This window comes from Artibeus jamaicensis, unplaced genomic scaffold (genome assembly GCF_021234435.1).
Source record: "Artibeus jamaicensis isolate MK-2021 breed Jamaican fruit bat unplaced genomic scaffold, CSHL_Jam_final scaffold_612, whole genome shotgun sequence".
Lineage (NCBI taxonomy): Eukaryota > Metazoa > Chordata > Mammalia > Chiroptera > Phyllostomidae > Artibeus > Artibeus jamaicensis.
In genome coordinates this window covers 1,012,645-1,030,838 of record NW_026522049.1, presented here as the reverse complement: position 1 = coordinate 1,030,838, position 18,194 = coordinate 1,012,645, and the positions used below count along the sequence as shown (strand labels likewise).

The window sequence follows — 18,194 nt, the reverse complement described above, 5'->3', positions numbered from 1 at the left end:
GCGACACGTATGTGTGCCTTTGCTTTGGTGACGGGATTCTCTGGAAGGGCAGGGCCGAGCCTGTTTGATTCGTCTTGTGCCTGTAGCACTTAGTACGAGGTCTATGTCGAGCAGGTGTCCAAAAGTAATGGTTTCTGTGGCTGAATGGAAGAGAGGCGGGGCAAACCCAGGAGAGCTGTAGAGAGCTCCCTCTTGGGCTCACCTTCCCCCTGAAAGTGCCCTTTTCACACTTCCTGTGTTGGAATCCGAGCCTGCCCAGAATTTAGGTCTTTGCTTGCGACACACTGCCTTGAGGTGCTGCTAACCCAGAATGAGGCGCAGCAGCCCGCTCACTGCCCTTGGATCTTGTGTTTGGCAGGAGCAGCCCACAGTCCGAATGCCAGGGTTGGCCGAAGTCGGCCTTGTCTTTGAGCACTGGGGAGCTGCTGCCCCCCAGCAGCTCCTTGCTTGCGGCTCTCGATCCGCATAATTGGCATGTGAGCCAGGTCCCCAGAGACTCATGCCAACCCACAATTGCCAGTGTGCACACACACCGACCCACTTGTACAGAGGCAGGCCCACCTGTTAGGGGCAGTCCCAGTTCCTTAATGAGAACAAAGGAAAGTAAGGTCCATGCCACCCAGCCTTGCATCCTCAAGCCCAGAGAGAACCTAGGGGCCGCCTCTGGTCAGCTGCCCCGGCCACCTGCTTCTCATCGGCTCAGACGTCTGAACCTGCATCGAATGGGGCCTTGTCAGTCCAGAAGGGGCCCTTCAGTAGCCACTGAGTGAGCTGTTAGGGACCCTGGAATAATGACAGGTTTCTCAGAAGGAGAAGATGAGTTTTCATTTTGACAGTTTGAGGTTTCAAATTACACAGTAGCACTAATGGGCTCTTTCTGTCTCATAATTATGTTTGCCGTGACACACACACTTGACTGTCTGGCTGCTGTTCCCCTCAGATGAACACATCCTGGCGTCAAGTGGAATTGTAATGCTGTGACAAGCCATTATGCTGCGACTGATGGCTGGCCCTGGGGGACGCTCGCCTGTCCAGCAGCGCTGGTCTCCGCACATAGGATGTGGCTAATGCCCAGGGCGAGGGCCGAGTCCTCTGGGGAGCTGCCACATGGCCCCAGGACTCAGAGGCAGCTCCTGAGGCAGCTCAGAGGCAGGCCCCTGGGGCTGTGCAGTCCCCTCTGCTAGATACCTACAGAGCTGTCCCAGGGTCAAGTCCGAACGAGGCAGCTCCAGAGTCACTTTGTCTACACGGAGTTCGTTCTGCGCCTTTGGTGGAGGGATCACAGAGACCTGAGTGTTAGTTAAATCGTGTAATCTACAAGAAGAATGAACAACGGGACCATTTTGTCGGGGACATCTTAATGCCTAGAACGATCAGAGCCGGAAGAGGCTGGCCCCCAAACGGCTGCGGAGGGTGGTGGTGAGTCGCTCTGCGCAGGCGTGAGGGACATTAGGAAGACGGCAAGTGGGCAGTGAGCATTCCAGAGGGATGCCGTCTGAAGCCAGTATTAGAAGATCTTAGGATACTACATTTCTAGGTAGTTTGGACTTCCTGACTAACTTAAAAAACATATTTTTCTTTTCATCAAGAAACATCTTAGCCCTGGCTAGTGGGGCTCAGTGGATTGAGAGCCAGCCTTCGAACCGAAAGTTCGCCGGTTCGATTCCCAGTCAGGGCACATGCCTGGGTTGCAGGCCAGGACCCCAGCTGGGGGCCTGTGAGAGGCAACTAATCCATGTATTTCTCACACATTGATGTTTCTCTCCAATTCTTTTTCTCTCCCTCCTCCTCTCTCTAAAAGTAAATAAATAAAATCTTTAAGAAAATCTTAGAGCTCTTTCGGTTGCAAGGGAGAGACATGATCGTAAAGTTATTAAGGCAACAGGGATGTGATGTAAGTGAGGCAGGATGACCTGCTGCGGTGAGTTCTCGCGAAGGCACCGCAAAGGCCAGCCTGTGCCACTGTTGCGGAGGCTCAATGTATGTGTATCCTTTTCTCTGGGAGAGAAGTTTTTAAGGCTGTTTTATTTGTTGAGGTAATTTACACACAGTAAAATACGGGGCCCGGCAGAAGTAAGGCCTGCTCGAGTGTGGTTGGCAGGATAATAATATGGGTCTAATAATTTATCGATTTAATCTGAACATGTCACCTAAAATGTCATTCGGTGTGCTTGAGCGTGATGCTGTTATGCTATAGAATAACAGGCTGATGATTTTGTAATTTAAAAAAAGGGGGTTTTGTTTGTGCTGGATCTCGTGTGTCGATCTAAAAAGTGCAGTTTGATGAGTGTTGGAAAAGGTGCACAGGCCTGTAAGCACCTGGTACAATCATGATAGGGACCGTGCCCCTGGTCCCTCAGCCCCCCAGGGCCCCTCCGCAGCCAGTCTCCTCCCCGGCCCTGGCGCCTGCTTTCCCCGTGGCCTGTGGCTCTGCTTTGTGCGGAACTGCCTGCCCACGGGTCCCTCAGCGTGTGTTCGCTTGTGCCGACTCCTCCCCTGGGCGCAGTGCTGCGGCGATCCGGCCACGTTCTCGAGTACGCCAGTGGTTCTCTTTACTGTCATGCGCTGTGGTGTAGACACACAACCGCTGACTTAGCTGGGCACCAGCTCCTTGGTGAGGAGGAAGTGGCGGCCACGTGCTCAAGCACAGGTGGCCCTCGTGCAGCTGAGCAGCCCAGAGACGCGGGGCTTCTCATCCAGCCCAGCTCCCGCCCACTGCACTGGTGCCCCGGCCAAGGGTGGAACCGGGATCAGGACAGACAGCGTCCCGCCGGGTCCAGCCGATGACCCTCACGGCAGCTTCCGCTGGTCAGAAAGGTCACCTGCACCTCCACGTTCTCAGCAGCATGTCAGTGGTCCGGCAACTGGACCTGAGGGTGTGCCGGCACTGACGGATCTGTGTGGCATTCTCCCCGAGTGCACACCAGGGCCGTCCACACTGCTTTCTCACCATCGTCATCACCCTCATCTCCGTCTCCAGGTCTCAAGCCAGACCGTCTCGCTTGCTGAGTAGGGTAGCAGGACTGTGGCTCCTCGGTGCTCTCCTTTTGGGTTTCCATTGTTGAGACTCAGAATCTCCGTGTGTGGGCTCCGCTTTCTGAAGGTGGTGGCAGGTGGCAGGGGAAGTGAGTGGGGCAGGGGTTGGGGCGGGGGAGGGGCTGCAGAGATGGAGTCAGAGGGCTTGGAATGTGGCTCTGAAGGTGAATCCCTCCATCAGGGCCTGTTGTTTTCATGTCAGAAAAGGAGACAGCTGTCGTCACCCCTTCCTTGTGGGGCAGAGACCTGCTCTGCCCATGGGGTACGTGAAGGAAAATGCCAGGTCCTACTGCATCGGCCCAGGGACCCCCAAAGTACCAGGGAACTGAAAAGGGCGGGACATTGGCAGACAGTACACCCAGGCCTCGTGGTTTCTACTCTGATAACAGGGATGATCAGTCGCCACCACAGTGACTACTGACGTTTTTTAAAATTGCTGTGACAGCTTCCAAAGCAGCATGTGTACAGATTACCCATGGCATTCACTCTGCGTCCTGTTCTCCGTCTTTCTGCTCCCCAGCCCCACGTGGGAGCCGGTGGAGCTAAGGGTGCTCGAGGTCGGTGGTGTCCGTATTTGGCCCGATGACCATGTGCAGGATACGCAGAACCCCAGTCCCTGAAGGCAGACCCCGCAAAGGGTGCATGTAGTACATGTTCGAGCCTGGATTTCAACTCTGCCTACCTAGGCAGGCCGGCCGGCAGCTTCCACTTTAACTTATTCACGAAAAGTGACTTAACGTACAGCAAGGTTAGTTCCTCTTCCTAGGACATGGAGGGGAGGATGGATGGCTGTGTATCTGATGCAGTTTATTAACGCCGATGCTGGTCTAATGGTCGTATGCAAATGTGGCCAACATAATATGTATTCCTTGTTCGTTATCAACTTACATACAACCAGAAGCCAACTTTTCTTTTAAAAGAAGCCCCACAGCCCAGCTTCAGCCATTGCCAGGCCTCTCTTGAAAACTATTATCACACAAAGGAAAAAGCACTTTTCTGTACATACTTGATCTTCTCTAGAGGTGGAAAGGCTGTGCAAGGCCCATCAGGAGCTGTGTGTGCGTGTGTGTGTGTGTGTGTGTGTGTGTGTCCAAGGGTGTGTATGAGTGGGCGTGCTGGGTAGCAAGCTCAGCTGGTAAGATGTAATGAGGGGGTGATGGTCTCACCACCTGGACATGCTGAAAACCCCCGATCGTGCAGTTGGCACCGGGGAATTCTGTGGTGTGTGAATTAAACCTCACTAAAGCTGTCCCACGAAGCACAGAGGTCAAGGCCCTTGGCATTTCCCTCCCCGTGGCATCCCTTCTCTCAGAAATAACAGGACAGACGGATGGCATCTAGTCCAGTTTCTGTACAGGTGTGTTCCGAAGCTGTCATATAAAAGGCCCCTGTTCCACCTTTGGGCTGAGAGACGTTTTTATTCATGGGGTTGCGGGAAGGAAGGAAAAAAGGGCCGTCTTTCAGGAGGCTGGTCCTGGCTGCTCCCCTGTGTCCTAAACAGGGACTGACTTGGCTTTAACTAACTAATTGATTTTTTTTTTGTCTTAATGAACTAACTTCGCAGGGAGGGAGAAGACAAAGAATATACAAAGCAGCAGGTGTAATTTAAAGATATGCCTTTTAACTGGTCAGGCTTAGGGTGAAGACTCAGGGATGTGGGACTTTTTGGCGGCGCGGAGCTGGTCCTAATTCTCCCATCTGTGCAGCCTGGCTTCCCCGGGCGCAGCTTCATGTCCGGGGCAGCCTACGTGGGTTTGCTCAGGCCCAGAGACCCACCGCTCAGGTGGGTGCAGGCCACTAGGAAAGGGAAAGGGGCAAAGGCGGGCGCAGCCATCCCACAGGTGGGGCCTCCGTCTGTCTTCAGGTGCACACGTCTCAGGCGGGATCCTCTAAAGGACTCCAGTGGTCCTGAAGGGCGAGAGGGAGCTCACCAGGAGGGACACGGGGAAAGCCGCCTCGAATGGACTGAACCGCGCGTCCACAGAAGGTGGAAGCCCTATTCACATTAGGCCCATCCCCCCGGGAGCCTCCCTCCCAATGCCACAGGCCCCTTCTTCAGCCAGCTCCCTCCCACTCAGCACTGGGCTCTCTACCGACTGCTTAAGAGCCCCCGGGTCCCTTGCCAGGTTCACCCAAGCACCTAATGCTGTTCTCAGCACCGCAGTACATGGGACTGTGCTACAGGCTACGGATTTTCACTTCCATCAGTAGGGCAACCCGGTGCCTGCATGGCCCCGAGAGTGGGTGCCTCCTTCAGCTTGGCTCCAGGCACCTCACTTGTCTGACCCCGGGCATGACACACACACAAGGTGAATGAATGACGGGCCCTCATGGAGGTCATGGGCAACGGAGGGCCAGGGTTCCCCTCAGCTAGTTTTTTCCAAACCTTGAAGGACAAGGTGACTCAAAAATGAGGACCAGGTGACATACAGGGGAGGTTCTTAATACACACAGTAGGCTCTTGATAATGCCAATGCCCTTCCCCAAACAGCAGTAGCCCCTCTCTTCATCCAGCTTCCAGTCCCCACCAGAAACAGAGGGAGCAGATGGGCTGCTGGGCTCTTGTTCTGAAGAACTACTCTGGGGGCTAGACAGGGGTGTGCACCGAACCATCAGCCGACGCACCCACCTCTGCCACGCTGTTCATTATCGTAAATCTCTTTCCTTCAAAAGCGTGCAACTGCTGTGTGTTGGACAGTTGCTACCTCTGGCTGTTCTCCATCCGGCTTTCTGTGCACTTTTCTCTCAGGCATTGGATCACAATGGAAAATAGAAGAGGTCGGCAGCCCTTGTGCCCTTGGCATAGGTCGTTAGGTGTGGTTGCGGGTGCCCAGACTGGGGGCCCATTTTGCAGCTCAGAGCAGACGTTTGCCAGCTCTGCTCTGGAGGTGGGCTTCTGACCTTACTCACCTGGACCTGGCAAAGAGGAAGGGCCCCCATGCCGACCGTGACTGTCTGCAGCAGCGGTGTTCGAGGAGGGGCCATGGTGCCCCCTGTGGGACATTTGATGGGTTAGGTCAGCTGGCAGAGGGTGCCCCTGGATGGGTGGAGTCCCAGAATGCCGCTAAACATGCCACAATGTACAATGTGTGGGGCTGCGCCCACAACAGAGACTTAGCCAGTCCCAAATAGTGCCACTGTCGAAAACCCTGCTCCAGGCCTTGGTGTGCGTGCGTGTGTGCGTGTGTGCGTGTGTGCACATTTATGTGTGCGTGAGAGAGAGAGAGACATCAAGCCAGGAGCCTCAGCTAAGCTGGACTCCTACGGCTTTGGTGTGAGCAATCACACAGCGCCGGGAAACGCCGACTTCGCAATAAGACAGATGAAGACATTAAAAGATATTAAGGAGGGAATATGAACCTCTCAGTTCAACCTGAAAGAATGTTCTACTCTTGGTCGAAAACCAAACTCTAACACTATGAAAACCGTTGCTGTCGGGCTCCAGGCAAGTCCACACAGAGGTGCAAAAACAATATACTTTGTCCCACCAGTTCCACCACCCACCTCCTCCCTTCTCAACTAGTCTTCCTTGGTTTAAAGGGATGTCTGCGCAATTACGGGTGCAGTTATTGTTCCCACCGCGTGGCACATCTTGGTTCTAAAGTAATGACACTCAATCACTCTCCAGGCACCCTGCTAATCTCCGAGTGAGGCGTGGTGGAAATGCAGCTGTGTGCCCTTCACAAACACGATTGGCAAGCATTCCCCAGGATGCTGTTTCAGACAGGGGTGCGTCACATTCCAGCTGGACTTCTGCAGGGTCGCAGAGCCCCTTTCCAGGCCTGATAGACTCAGGTGCCTGGCGTAATTAAAAACACTTCCCTTCAGGCCCTGGCTGGTGCAGCTCAGTGGATTGAGTGCAGGCCTTCGAACCAGAGGATTGTGGTTCGATTCCCAGTCAGGACACATGCCTGGGTTGCAGGCCAGTTCCCAGCAGGGGACACATGAGAGGCCACCGTACATCGATCTTTCTTTCACTCTCTCCTTCCCTTCCCCTCTAAAGATAAATAAATCTTAAAAAAAAAAACCACTTCCCTTCAGCCTCACACATCCATAGTTTGCTCTCCCTTCACACATCAGGCCAGGTTCTGGATGTAACGACAATCGGTGGCAAGCATTTTCATTGGAGCCTGGTGCTCGTCCGCCAGGAGACAGGTCTCTGAGTTCACGCGTGGCCTTTGCACAGGTGTCCCAGTGTGTGAGTGTGGGGGGGGGGGCAGGGCTGGGGAACAGGTGGTGCCAGGCCTGGCCTCTCCCATCACACCCTCCTGAGACTCCCGCCACCAGGGGCTTTGCCTCTTTCTTGTTGGCTGTTTGACGGTGCCCACGAATGGCTACTTTCCGTCCTGTCCCCTCTGTCTGCAAAGAGAGAACAGGGCCAGCATCATTGCTTCCAATGTGATTAGTCTCTATTCTTCGCTGCTCCGTCCCTCCCAGTCCTCACCAGAAGTCCTCAGAGCCAGGAAAGCAAGCCTGGGGACACACACGCAGCTTTCCACGCACTGCTCTGATGGCTTAGCATCAGCAAACAGAGGTTTGTTCCTGGGCTTCAGCGTCCAGCTTACTCAGGAAGGTGCCCTGAGCCAGCGCAAGTCCTCAATCCAGCAGACCGCCTCATGTGTGCACCAGATCAGGCAGGCACCGTGGTCTCTGCTCAGCCTCCGTTCCTGTGGGTGCTGGGCCGTGTCTCTCCTGGCCCACGTCTTACCTCCCGCACTTTCCTTGTGAGCTCTCTGTGCGGCTCCCCCCTCTTCCTGCAGCACCCAGGGTTTTAGGAATCTCGGAACACATGGCCCACAGAAGAGCTGCAGCTCCGGGCAGCCTCCTGCAGGTCCAAGTCATAGGCAACAAATCACCTCCAGGGACAGGAGCAGTTTAAAAGCTGCCTCTGGCCTCTTTTCCCTCCTGTGCAATGGGAGTGGACTCTGTGCCTCATAAGGTCACTTCCAAGTTCCTGTCTCATGACTTAGATGGCAGAAGGAACAAGTGCCCACAGGCTCTGCCAGTAGCTATCAAATTCCTAATGCCCCCCACCACGCACAGCTGCCTGCCTGGCTTCACAGATGTTGGCCGTGAACAGGGGTGGCCACGAGGGTACGGGCTGGGTGGACATAGCTGCAATTCCACCAGACAGGATGAGAAACTCGTAAATGATTCATACAAAACGGGCTTAAACAGATGAGCTGCAGGGCTGGAGTGCACATGCTCACTCCTCTCCTGATTTGGACATATTTTCTTTGTTGTTATTAAGATTTTATTTATTTATTTTTAGACAGAGGAGATAGAAGGGAGAAAGAGAAACATCAATGTGTGGTTGCCTCTTGGACGCCCCCTACTGAGGACCTGGCCCGCCACGCAGGCATGTGCCCTGACTGGGAATCGAACCAGCGACCCTTTGGTTCACAGGCCAGAGCCCAATCCACTGAGCTATACCAGCCAGGGCTGGATGTGTTGTTTTTCAAACCTTCGCCGCCAAACGGAACCTTGACAACAAGTAGAGGAGGAACTGAGGCCCTGGATCCCCGAACACAGCTGGAAGAGGCGTTTCCCACAACACCCAGGAAGGATGCTGCCCTTGACACGGGATGCTCCCTGTGCCCTAATCACGTCCCTACAGATTTCAGTACGAGACTCAGCGCTGGCTCTGGGGACAGCAATTTACATGGCTCAATTTTTCTTCATCAGACTTTGCTTAACCCAGACTCATTGAAGTGGAAATCTAGTTTGTACAGAATTATTTACAGTTTGTTGGTTTTTTAAAAAGGACCAGTTTGTAAGAAGACAAATAATGGGCTCAACCTAGCGGTTCTTGGAGGCAGAGTCGCTTGTACAGGTCTCGTCTCACAGCGCCCTGCTCTTGTGTTCTGATTCCTGTCCCCCGTCGCCCCTGGCGGCTCTGCCTGTCGGCCTCATTTCTGGGTTGGTGTCCTCACCGCGCATCCTTTTGTTTATTGTGCCTGGCGAGGTTTGTGGGCATCGTAGTTGGGGAGGGAGCCTGCTCCCTGCCACAGAAGGCAGAATGCCCTGTTGCTTGCTGTCCCGTGCCTTTCCTCCTGTCCTCATTTTGGAACTCGGACGTGATGGCTGGAATGGAATCATACAACTTACAAATCTGAGGGAAAAGCCAAGACAATTTCAGAGATCTTAGCCCTGACATTCTTGAGCCACCGGACCAATGCCAGAGCCCACCTACCTGTAGACTTGCTGTGAGGGAAGAGAAATGAGCTCCTGTCTTGTTTTGGCGTCCCTTCGTTCCGTTCTCCGTGGCATTCCTGTACTAAGTGACATTGGTCGTGCGACGTGTCAGGTGCATTCTGGGGCTGGCAAATAACACAGCCACTCAGAACAGCTTCATGGTCCAGAGGGTTCATGACGTCACCCCCGCAAGGAGCCCCCTGTAGGATAGACTGGACCTGCAGTCCCCCAGGGTCTCGCTGCCTTTACTACTCTGTGGCTGCAGCTCTCCCAGGCGTCACAGCCATGCCTGGCCACTTGCTTGAAAAGGCCCACCTCTTCCCACTTCTCTCAGGAGGTCCCCAGCAGATGCCCCTCACGGCTCACGGGCCAGCATTGTCCCTCATGCCCATTCCTGCAGCAGCAGCCATGGCCCTGTGGGAGGCTTGGCCCCCTGGCAAGGCCAGGTGGCTGTAGGAAGTGCCCACCTGGGGACGGATGGCAGTGGCCGCTGCAGAGATGGCGTCAAAGCTGGGCTGTGGACCTTGGGCATCTAGTCTTACATTTCACTCTTCTGGACTCAGACCCATCGGTGGTTCCAGAGCGCACCACACTGCACTCATTCCAGCCGCAGGAAGGCGGGTGCTGGGCCAGCCTCTCTTCTCTCTGCATCTGACAGTCCCTGTAGCTATGTTACGACCACCTGGGTTCTGAAACGATGTTGGCCCAGCTGGGCCGAGACAGGGTCCTTGTACCCCCGCCAGCCACTGAAATCTCTTAATAATTCTTTGAAGAACAAAGAGCAGGAAATGTTGCTGTATCAGAAGACAAGTTATTAACTAGATCACCCTGAACACACCGTCAGAGATTATCATGCTCATGCCGGCCACCAGACCATTGGGCATGTGGTGCGCGTGCTCGGTTCCGAGAGCCACCAAGTTTTCTTCCGTGAAGCCAGGGTAGGAGGGACCGCATTGCCACAGTCCCCTTCTCAGAGGGAGAGAGACTAGTCCACAAATCCAATACGTGTTGACGGAGTGGGATTCGACATGAAAATGAAGGAAGAGGGGAAGCACTCTATAAACTGGTAAACACGACAGATGTAACCTGCTTCTTCAGAAAGGACTCGGGCCAACCTTAATGTCTATGGACTCTGCTCCAGTGGCCGCAGGTGCAGAGTCGGGAAAAACCCAGAGCCTTCCCGCCTCCAGGGCTTCACAGGCGGGTGGGAAAGCTGCAGCCGAGACTAAGAGCTGCAGCCACGGAATCTCCTTCCGTTATGCTTCTCTTCTGCATAAAGCTGGGAGAGCTGGGGAAAAAAGGAGTGTTCGGTGAGATCCAACAGAGGTGAAGGGTATAGTATGTATGTTACAGGAGAATGAAGCAACCAGACACCGAGGGATTCTGGAGTACTAGAATCCCGTTTATTAATGGGCCCACGGGTCAGCCTCCAAATTCTGAGCCCCGAACAAAGGATTCTTGGGGTTTATATAGTCTACGGGGTCTTCCTGTCTAAGTAGCAAAGCGGGATACAGAAGCGGAATGTGGAAGTTAGTTTTAGCTATGGGGCAGAGGCAGAGTACAAAGGCTAGATGTGAAAATTAGTTCTAACTGCAGGGGTGCTAGCCCTAGCCTTTGTGAATACCCTGCTGTCTGCTTTTCCCAGACGGCCTTATCGCTCTCCCAGGGCGCTTGGGGTTTGGGTGAACAAAGGTTTTCCATTGGGGTTTGGGTGAACAAAGGTTTTCCAAAGCTTCCCACATCATATAGACAATAAAGTGAGCGAGAGCAGCAGCAAAAACCAGGATGTCAGTGGCTTGACATCGTCGCTGATCTCACTCATTTGACAGCTGGTCGAGGATGTTCTGGAATGGCAGCCATTGGGGCCGGGGCTCAGGGTGCGAGAGGGTGGAGACTGGTGCCGACAGAGGCCCAGGCTGTGGCTCTGAGGGCCCCTGCGGGCAGGGCTCTGGCCGGCGGGTAGGAAGAGAGGTGAGGGAGGAGACACCCCATTTTTCATCCTGTTGGCCTCAAAGAGTCACACCTTTTGTTTTTAAAGATTTTCATTTACTTTTAGAAAGAGAGGGAAGTGGGGGGAGAAAGGAGAGAGAAACATTGGTGTGAGAAACACTGGTTGCCTCTCGCACGGCCCCGTCTGGGGACCTGGCCTGCAACCCAGGCATGTGCCCTGACCAGGAATCAAACCAGTGACCTTTCAGTTTGCGGGACTATGCCCAACCTGCTGAGCCACACCAGTCAGGGTGGGGACACCTGTTCTTTTCCCTCATATTTCATTGGTTAGAACCAGCTGCGGGCCCGATCTAGGCTTTAGAGGGTTGGAAAAGCAGTCTCTGGCTAAGGACACTTTCTTCAAAAACAGCTGAAAGCTATAGCTTGAGTCCCTGATGGGCAGCAAGCCAGCTGCGCCCGAGAGGGCTTCCTGGAGGAGGCAGACTTAGTGTTGGGTTTGGAAAGATAAATGGCCCTTTGTAGAAGTTGTAGCCAGAGGGAAAGTGATTTACGACAACAATCACAGTGAGAAGATTTGTGAGGTTTAGGATCATCTCTGTCCATTAAAAAGCTTTCAGAAGTTTCACATTTGACAGAGTGTTTCGCTGAGCATTTTATGATCCAGCTGTGGGTGACAAAGATCTGTACACAGTTTCTGGGCCAAGAGTGATGAGTTCAATTTTCTTGCTGAGAGAGCTGTCTGGGTGTGGGGTTTGATGCTGGGTTCGTCTGAGGTGTGGACGGAGGCAGGCGTGGCCTCTCTCCTGGGGCAAGAGCTGAGCAAGCTGAGTGTGAGCGTGGGGCTGGGAGTGACCCCTCCAAGCCTGCGTGCAGGGTTAGACTTGAGCTGCAGGGACAGCAGGTGCGCACGCTCTGTGCAGAGGGTCAGCTCAGCAACTGGTCTTTCAGAACCCTGGTCTCTTCCTCCATCGCTGCCCAGTCCTGCCCCTGTTCGACTCATATGCATGGTGGAAAAGTAGCCAATGAGGGGAGAACCAAACAAAAAAAAATAATGTAGATGGAGACATTTGTTAATAATTCAATGTTATGCAAAGTAATCGATTCACTTGCATTTCTGTTCAATGCCATGGGATGACTAGTTACTCCAGAGAAGACCTGGGACTGGAAGCCAGTGAAGGACCATGCTGTCGGGTGGCAAACCTCAGGGTGTGTTCTCCAGGTGGCACACAACACCTGAGGTTTGGGGCAGCCACATGGCCTCGCACACATGGTCTAGGAAGAGAAGCTGGTGGCCACGTGAGTGCTGTGACCTATCAGTTCTGTCTGGCGAATTGCTCTTGGCTTTGTCCCCCCACTTCAAGTCCATAGAGTCTCCTAGCTTTTACCTGAATGTCTCTCGTGTGGAACAAACGCTGCAGTAACCTCTCCAACGCCCTTCTTGGCTCCAACCTTGCCATTCTGACTCACCCTCCACATGCACCAGGAGAATTTTATCCAATTATTTCTTGGTTCATTTGTTTGTTCGTTCCTTTATGTATCCATTCATTCAATATTTATTGAGCTCCATCCTGCAAAAGGCCTTGGAACATGGCCATGGGTTTCGCTGGGGTGTTAAGTCTTTGTCACATTGCTGCTCCCCGTCACCAGGTGAAAACCCCCCAGCAGGGTACCCACAGCAGGTGGTGGGTGGTGGCGCTGGGATTCACCCAGAAGGTGGCTCCAGCTTTCTAATTGGAACGCACGCTGAGATGGACGTCCCTGTGCCTGCATCAGACCCATTCAGAGCCTCTTAGCATCCCCATGTCTATGGTTTTGGGGCGTATACTTTAGCTTTAACTGCTTCCATGGCGACCACCTCTGGCTGGAGTCCCCTTTCCAATGTGAGGTGTCCGCACACCTACAGCCTCACAGCATGAACGAATGAATGCATCATGGGGCGGAACTTTGACCAATGGGGCGGCGGGAGCCAGGAGACCGTTTCTTGCTCTTCCTGCCTTCAGCTGCACTGTGCTGCCTCATGGTCATTCTGTGACCTTGGCAAAGGCAGCGTGTGAGATCCGACAATCAGTCTCACTTACAGCCAAGCAAAGAGCAGGTCAGTAGTGGGCGCTGTGTTCGCCCTTCCTCCCTCTCTGCTTCCTCCCCTTCTCCCTCCCTCCTGCGCCTCTGACGATGAAGTGGGAACACGCAAATGCTCGCAGTTTCAGCTCCACTTTCTGGGCCCCCCGGGGCAGACAGCACATGAGTCTATTTCACTGTGTAGGATGGTCTCCTCTTTCCAAAATGGTTCTTGCTGAGGGGTTCCTGAGGTTGAGAACATGAATATCCTGTTGCTGTGAGAACTTCACCCACCTGGCTGAGTTGAGGGTACAGCCATTGTGATACATGGGAACTCTTTTTTTTTAAGATTTTACTCATTTATTTTTAGAGAGGAAAAAGGAGGGAGAAAGAGAAATATCATTTGTGGTTGATGAGCACCCCCTACTGGGGACTTGTCCTGCAACCCAGGCATGTGCCCTGACTAGGATTTGAACCAATGACCCTTTGGTTTTCAGGCCAGTGCTCAATGCGCTGAGCCATAGCAGCCAGGGCCATACATGGGAACTCTTACAACCATATTTATATGACCAGAGTTGGTTCCCTGTTAATGTATAGAAAATGCAGTCCGTGCTGAAAAGGAATTTTAGCTGTGCGAGTCTCTGTTCCCCAGGGAAGGAAAACTGAGGCGCACAGCCTTTACCACTATGCTGGCCCCTGGTAATTGTTCTAATTACCTGTGAGCTAATTAGGGGCTATTACGTATTCAGAAGTGAGATTTTCATCCTTCAGAATTTGCATTTCTAGCGGGAGGCTCATTCTCTATGCATGACAAGGTGAGTGTTCCCCGCTGGTTTCCTTTCCTCAGACACGCTGGGCTCACTCTGGGACGCTGTCATCAGAAGCCCATTAGGAGGATCCCAGAGGAGCCAGGAAGCGGGAGCAGGCTCCCGGGGCTCCTGGGCAGATCTGGAATCCGTCTCACCCAGGGAACAAGTATTTGGAATGAAACTGAACTTGGATAGCTCTTTGCAGGGGCTGCTTTTGAGTTTGTCCATCTGTAACCCTGGACCTTCCCAGAGAAACCAAACAGCATCCCTTCCCCGAGTAAAACGTGGCCGTGGTCTGGGCCCTGGTGGGAGTGCAGGTGAAGCTTTTGGCTGCCCAGGTGGAGCCTGCCGAGCTGCGTGTGACAGAGAACATGGGGCCTGTGGAGTCACCATGGTCTGCAAGTCACTCCCTCTCTGTTCCCCACTGGCTTCCACTGAGTCTCCCCAACTCCTTCCGGTGTTCCCTGTAGACTGGAGTCTCACTTCTCAGCCCTCTCCATCTTGGGGTTGTGGTTTGTTTCTCCCTCCTGGGGGAGGTAAAGAGCAGAGGGAGAGAAGGTCTCCTTCCATTGGCCAGCTCTGACCTCAGTGGCCATTGGGCCCCTCAAGGTGGGCACTGTGTCCTAGAGAGCCTTCGGTGCTCACAACGTGATCCTGTGTGCTTGCAGGACTGAGGTCCCCTTTTGCCTGCTGGCTGTTGGCCATTTTTTTTTCTCACCTTCTAGAGGCTTCATGTACCCCTGACCTGTGGCCGCCCTGCCTTCAAAGCCTGCGGTGGCGCCTCAAGTCTTCTTCATGTCTCTGATTCTCCCTTTGCCCCCCTCCACTGCACTCAGCCACAGGAAGCGCCCTACTTCTGAAGGCTCATGGAACCGTGTTGAGCCCGTCTTGTCGAAGGTGGTTGTACCAGATAACAGCGCCGTCACAGGGATAATTCTCATTGCATCACAGGTGCTGAAGGACTGGGGTGGTACGTCATTTTACAGATTCCGCCTACCGCATCCCCATCCGGAAGTAGTGCAGAATCTGCCCGATCACAGTCGGCGTGGGTAGGTTTGGCAGGACGAGGTTCTGCGGAACCAAAGATTTTACTCTGTCCATTCAACAGAGACACACCTACTCGGACCAGATGACTGACTGGTCCCTGCTGGTTCTGGTCTCCAGAAACACAGTCCAGTGGGGGGACGATGATCGAGCTTTGTCCTGGGGGCTCTTTGTAGCAGGGGTGGGCCCAGCATATGTTGGTGGGAATGTATTTACTCTCAGAGAAGTAGTGTGGGCGGGAGGGATGATGATTTGAGCCATTTGCCCAAAAGCTGAAATTTTGGTTGGATCCCAAAGGATGTTTTTCTGTGTCGTATTTGACAAGTCCTTTTTCCTGCCAGAATCCAAGTCTCCTCATCAGCATTAGGAGACGTTTGAGAAGGTGGTCTGTCTAGCCCGTTTCATGGGGCCTGTCATCGGAATCCCACTTCCGGGCGGGTGTGTGTAGAGTGAGCAGAGACGGCCGTGAAGACGAAGGGGGGGACACGGAGGATGAGGGCGTCCCTGGGCCTGTGTCCTGCCTGCCTGCCTCTTTGCCGAGTGTCAGCCAGCTCCCTCTGTCCTGTTCAGCCGAGAAGCCGGCATCCACACCGATGCCACAGAAGGTGAATTCACGCCGGCGTGAGCAAGGGCCGTATGAGTCCGGAACCCAGAGGCAGGGTGACCTTGAGGTCAACCTCACCCAGTGGCACATTTTCTCTGTCCTCCCGGGTCTGCTCTTCCCCCACTGGCAACGGAGTCCCAGACGAAGTTCTGGACCGCACAGGCTGGTCCAGAAAGGAACCCGCAGCAACCTTTTCTAGAATCGCATTGAACCTGGTGGGGTGAATCCTGAGGCCATAGGAAAGCCTGCACTGTGAACACCAACCGGAGGTCGTGTCCCCTCCAGTGGTCAGAGCAGGGAGCACCATGGCCGACTTAGGCCCCTCAGGATGCCCCTCCAACTGCTCCGCCTTAGAGACAGCCACAGGGTCCACTCACTGGCCCTGACTCCTGGCCTATCACTTAAAGAGGACACTGAGGACTTCGCTCGGGTCCAGCAATCCGTCCAGCTCTGCTTTGTGCTGGGATGGGACTATCAGTGTAGAGAGGCACAGCCTGCCCAGGGAGGTGACAAATGTCAGCCTTCAGGGCCAGGGCTCAGCTGGTCAGCACCCAGCAGCCTGCATGGCAGGAGCACCCGGGTGTGGCTTTGAGGGCCTGGGCCAAAGCCTAGTGCGCAGGCCACGCCCTTGGGATGGGCCGTGGATACATGACACTCAGATAAAAATGTCTTTTCTCTTTGAGTCAAGCCTTCCTTTTATCCAGGCACAAAAGTAAGTGCAAGTCTGCGGACACAAACCACGCCTCTCCGCTCAGTGGCTCCACCCCATTGGCTTGGCCCCATTGGCTCCGCCCCATTCCGGAGACGCAGGAAGTAATCATTGGTTTTCCACTGGACACCGTGGCACCTTAATGGCTCTTTGCAAATTATTCTATGAATAACATGGATGGGAAGCAAAGTGACAAAAAATCAACCCACGCTGCGTTCGGACATTACAAGCATATTCTGTGTTTATTGTGTGACCGTCACGGTAAAGCTTTTTAGTGGCTATTAGTCAATCATTGATTTCTTTAAAATAATTTTTTTAATGATGGATTTCTGAACATGGAAACCAGCAGCGGTCTGTGACATACTGGCGCCCACCTGGGATGTAGGTTTGGAGCCTGGTGCAGGTAGATGTCCCCTCCCCGTCTCGCTGCCGTGTGAAGGTCACTGCCGCAGGTGCAGGAAGGGACGGCACCCTAATGAGGCTCGAACACTGTGTCTGCAGAGGAACGCTTCCCACTTAACCCAGAATGTTTCTCTTTCGTAATCTTGCTATTTTAATTGGACATATATTTTCTTGACGCTGTTATTTAAGAGTTATACTCTGGATACTTCCCAACAGACTCGTGTGGTGTCGAGGCAGAGACTGTGTGAGCCCTAATTGGAGACTTGTCCTCAAATAGGGGTGCCAACCAGGGAAGGGAGTGAGCGCCGACCTGCAGGGCAGCAGGTGCCTGTCCCACCCAGCTTCCCTCACCCTTTCTGCGGCAGATGTGAATCGGGGAGGATGCTCTCCTCCGCACTGTGCTCAGGCACAAGCGCGACATCTCTCTCAGCTCTGTCCTCAGACGCCCGCGGCCAGGCAGCAGCCACGGACACACGGAAGATGGAGTCTCTGGTTCGGAGCAAAGTGTGTAGAGCTAGGCCTCGAAGACCCTTCTCACTTGGCCCAGTATCTGCCGTACTACCAGGGGCATTGAAAAGCCCAGAATTTTGAGGAAATGGGAACAGAAGATCTGAATTCTGGAGGGTGTTTAGATGACTCGTCTTGCAGAACATTCCAGGAAGGGTCCTACGTTGTATAGCATCGGAGAGTTGCTTGGGACAGGTCATGACCTTGAAGCATTAGTGGGATAAAGACGGGGACTAGACCTCTTGATGGAGACCTTCCCGGGTGCCCTCCAATTACCTGTCCTTATTTTCTTCATTTCGCCTTGTGGGTCCTCCCCCTGTGCCTCCCACGCCCGCTTTGAGAGCCTCTCCCACTTTGAGTGGCTGCCTGCCTCCTCGGAACACACCACTCTTTTCCTCCGTGAGTCTCCTCTTGTGTCTTCCTTTTTGGCCACGTGTTTAGGAGGTTTTCTAGCCCTAAACTCTGGCTCTGAAGCAGGGACTGACATCCCTGTGTGAGGGTTCAGTGGGGTGGGCGCTGGGTGGGATGGGGGCGTGTGTGAAGGGTTTGACTAGAGTGTCCCAGAGACTGGAATAGTGACCTAGGCCACTGTCATTATTTCAGGGCCACTGTTTTTATGGGAAGGAAGGACAGGGAAGTAGGGTTGCAGAAATGGTCATAAGGTATGTTTTACCCATGAACATGCCAACACATGTCCTGTATCTGTCCTGTCCTCAATAGTTCCTTCCCGCCGGACCTTGGGTTTGGTGGACGCCATCTCACTCATGTTCCCTGGTAAACACATCTTCTCGCAGTCCTGTGTGCACTCGATGGCTCTCCTTTGACCTCATCTGGAGATGACATCGAAACATGCACCTTTGAGGCCACTGGGGACAGAAGG

At 53.7% G+C, this 18,194-nt stretch overlaps 1 protein-coding gene across 2 annotated transcripts in view; it reads left to right on the top strand.

Annotated features, from left to right (window-relative positions):
* MTHFS (methenyltetrahydrofolate synthetase) overlaps positions 1-18,194 on the top strand; it is a 66,368-nt gene that overhangs the window by 28,208 nt on the left and 19,966 nt on the right. The window contains exon 5 of one of the 2 annotated variants that reach the window (XM_037155924.2): positions 8,309-8,328. The exons of the other annotated variant lie outside the window; for it this stretch is intronic. Within the exon in view, the coding sequence (XP_037011819.2) occupies positions 8,309-8,321 (13 nt within the window). The 3' untranslated portion in view covers positions 8,322-8,328. Of the gene's footprint in view, positions 1-8,308; positions 8,329-18,194 lie in introns of those variants that run through there. 2 annotated transcript variants of the gene reach the window in all.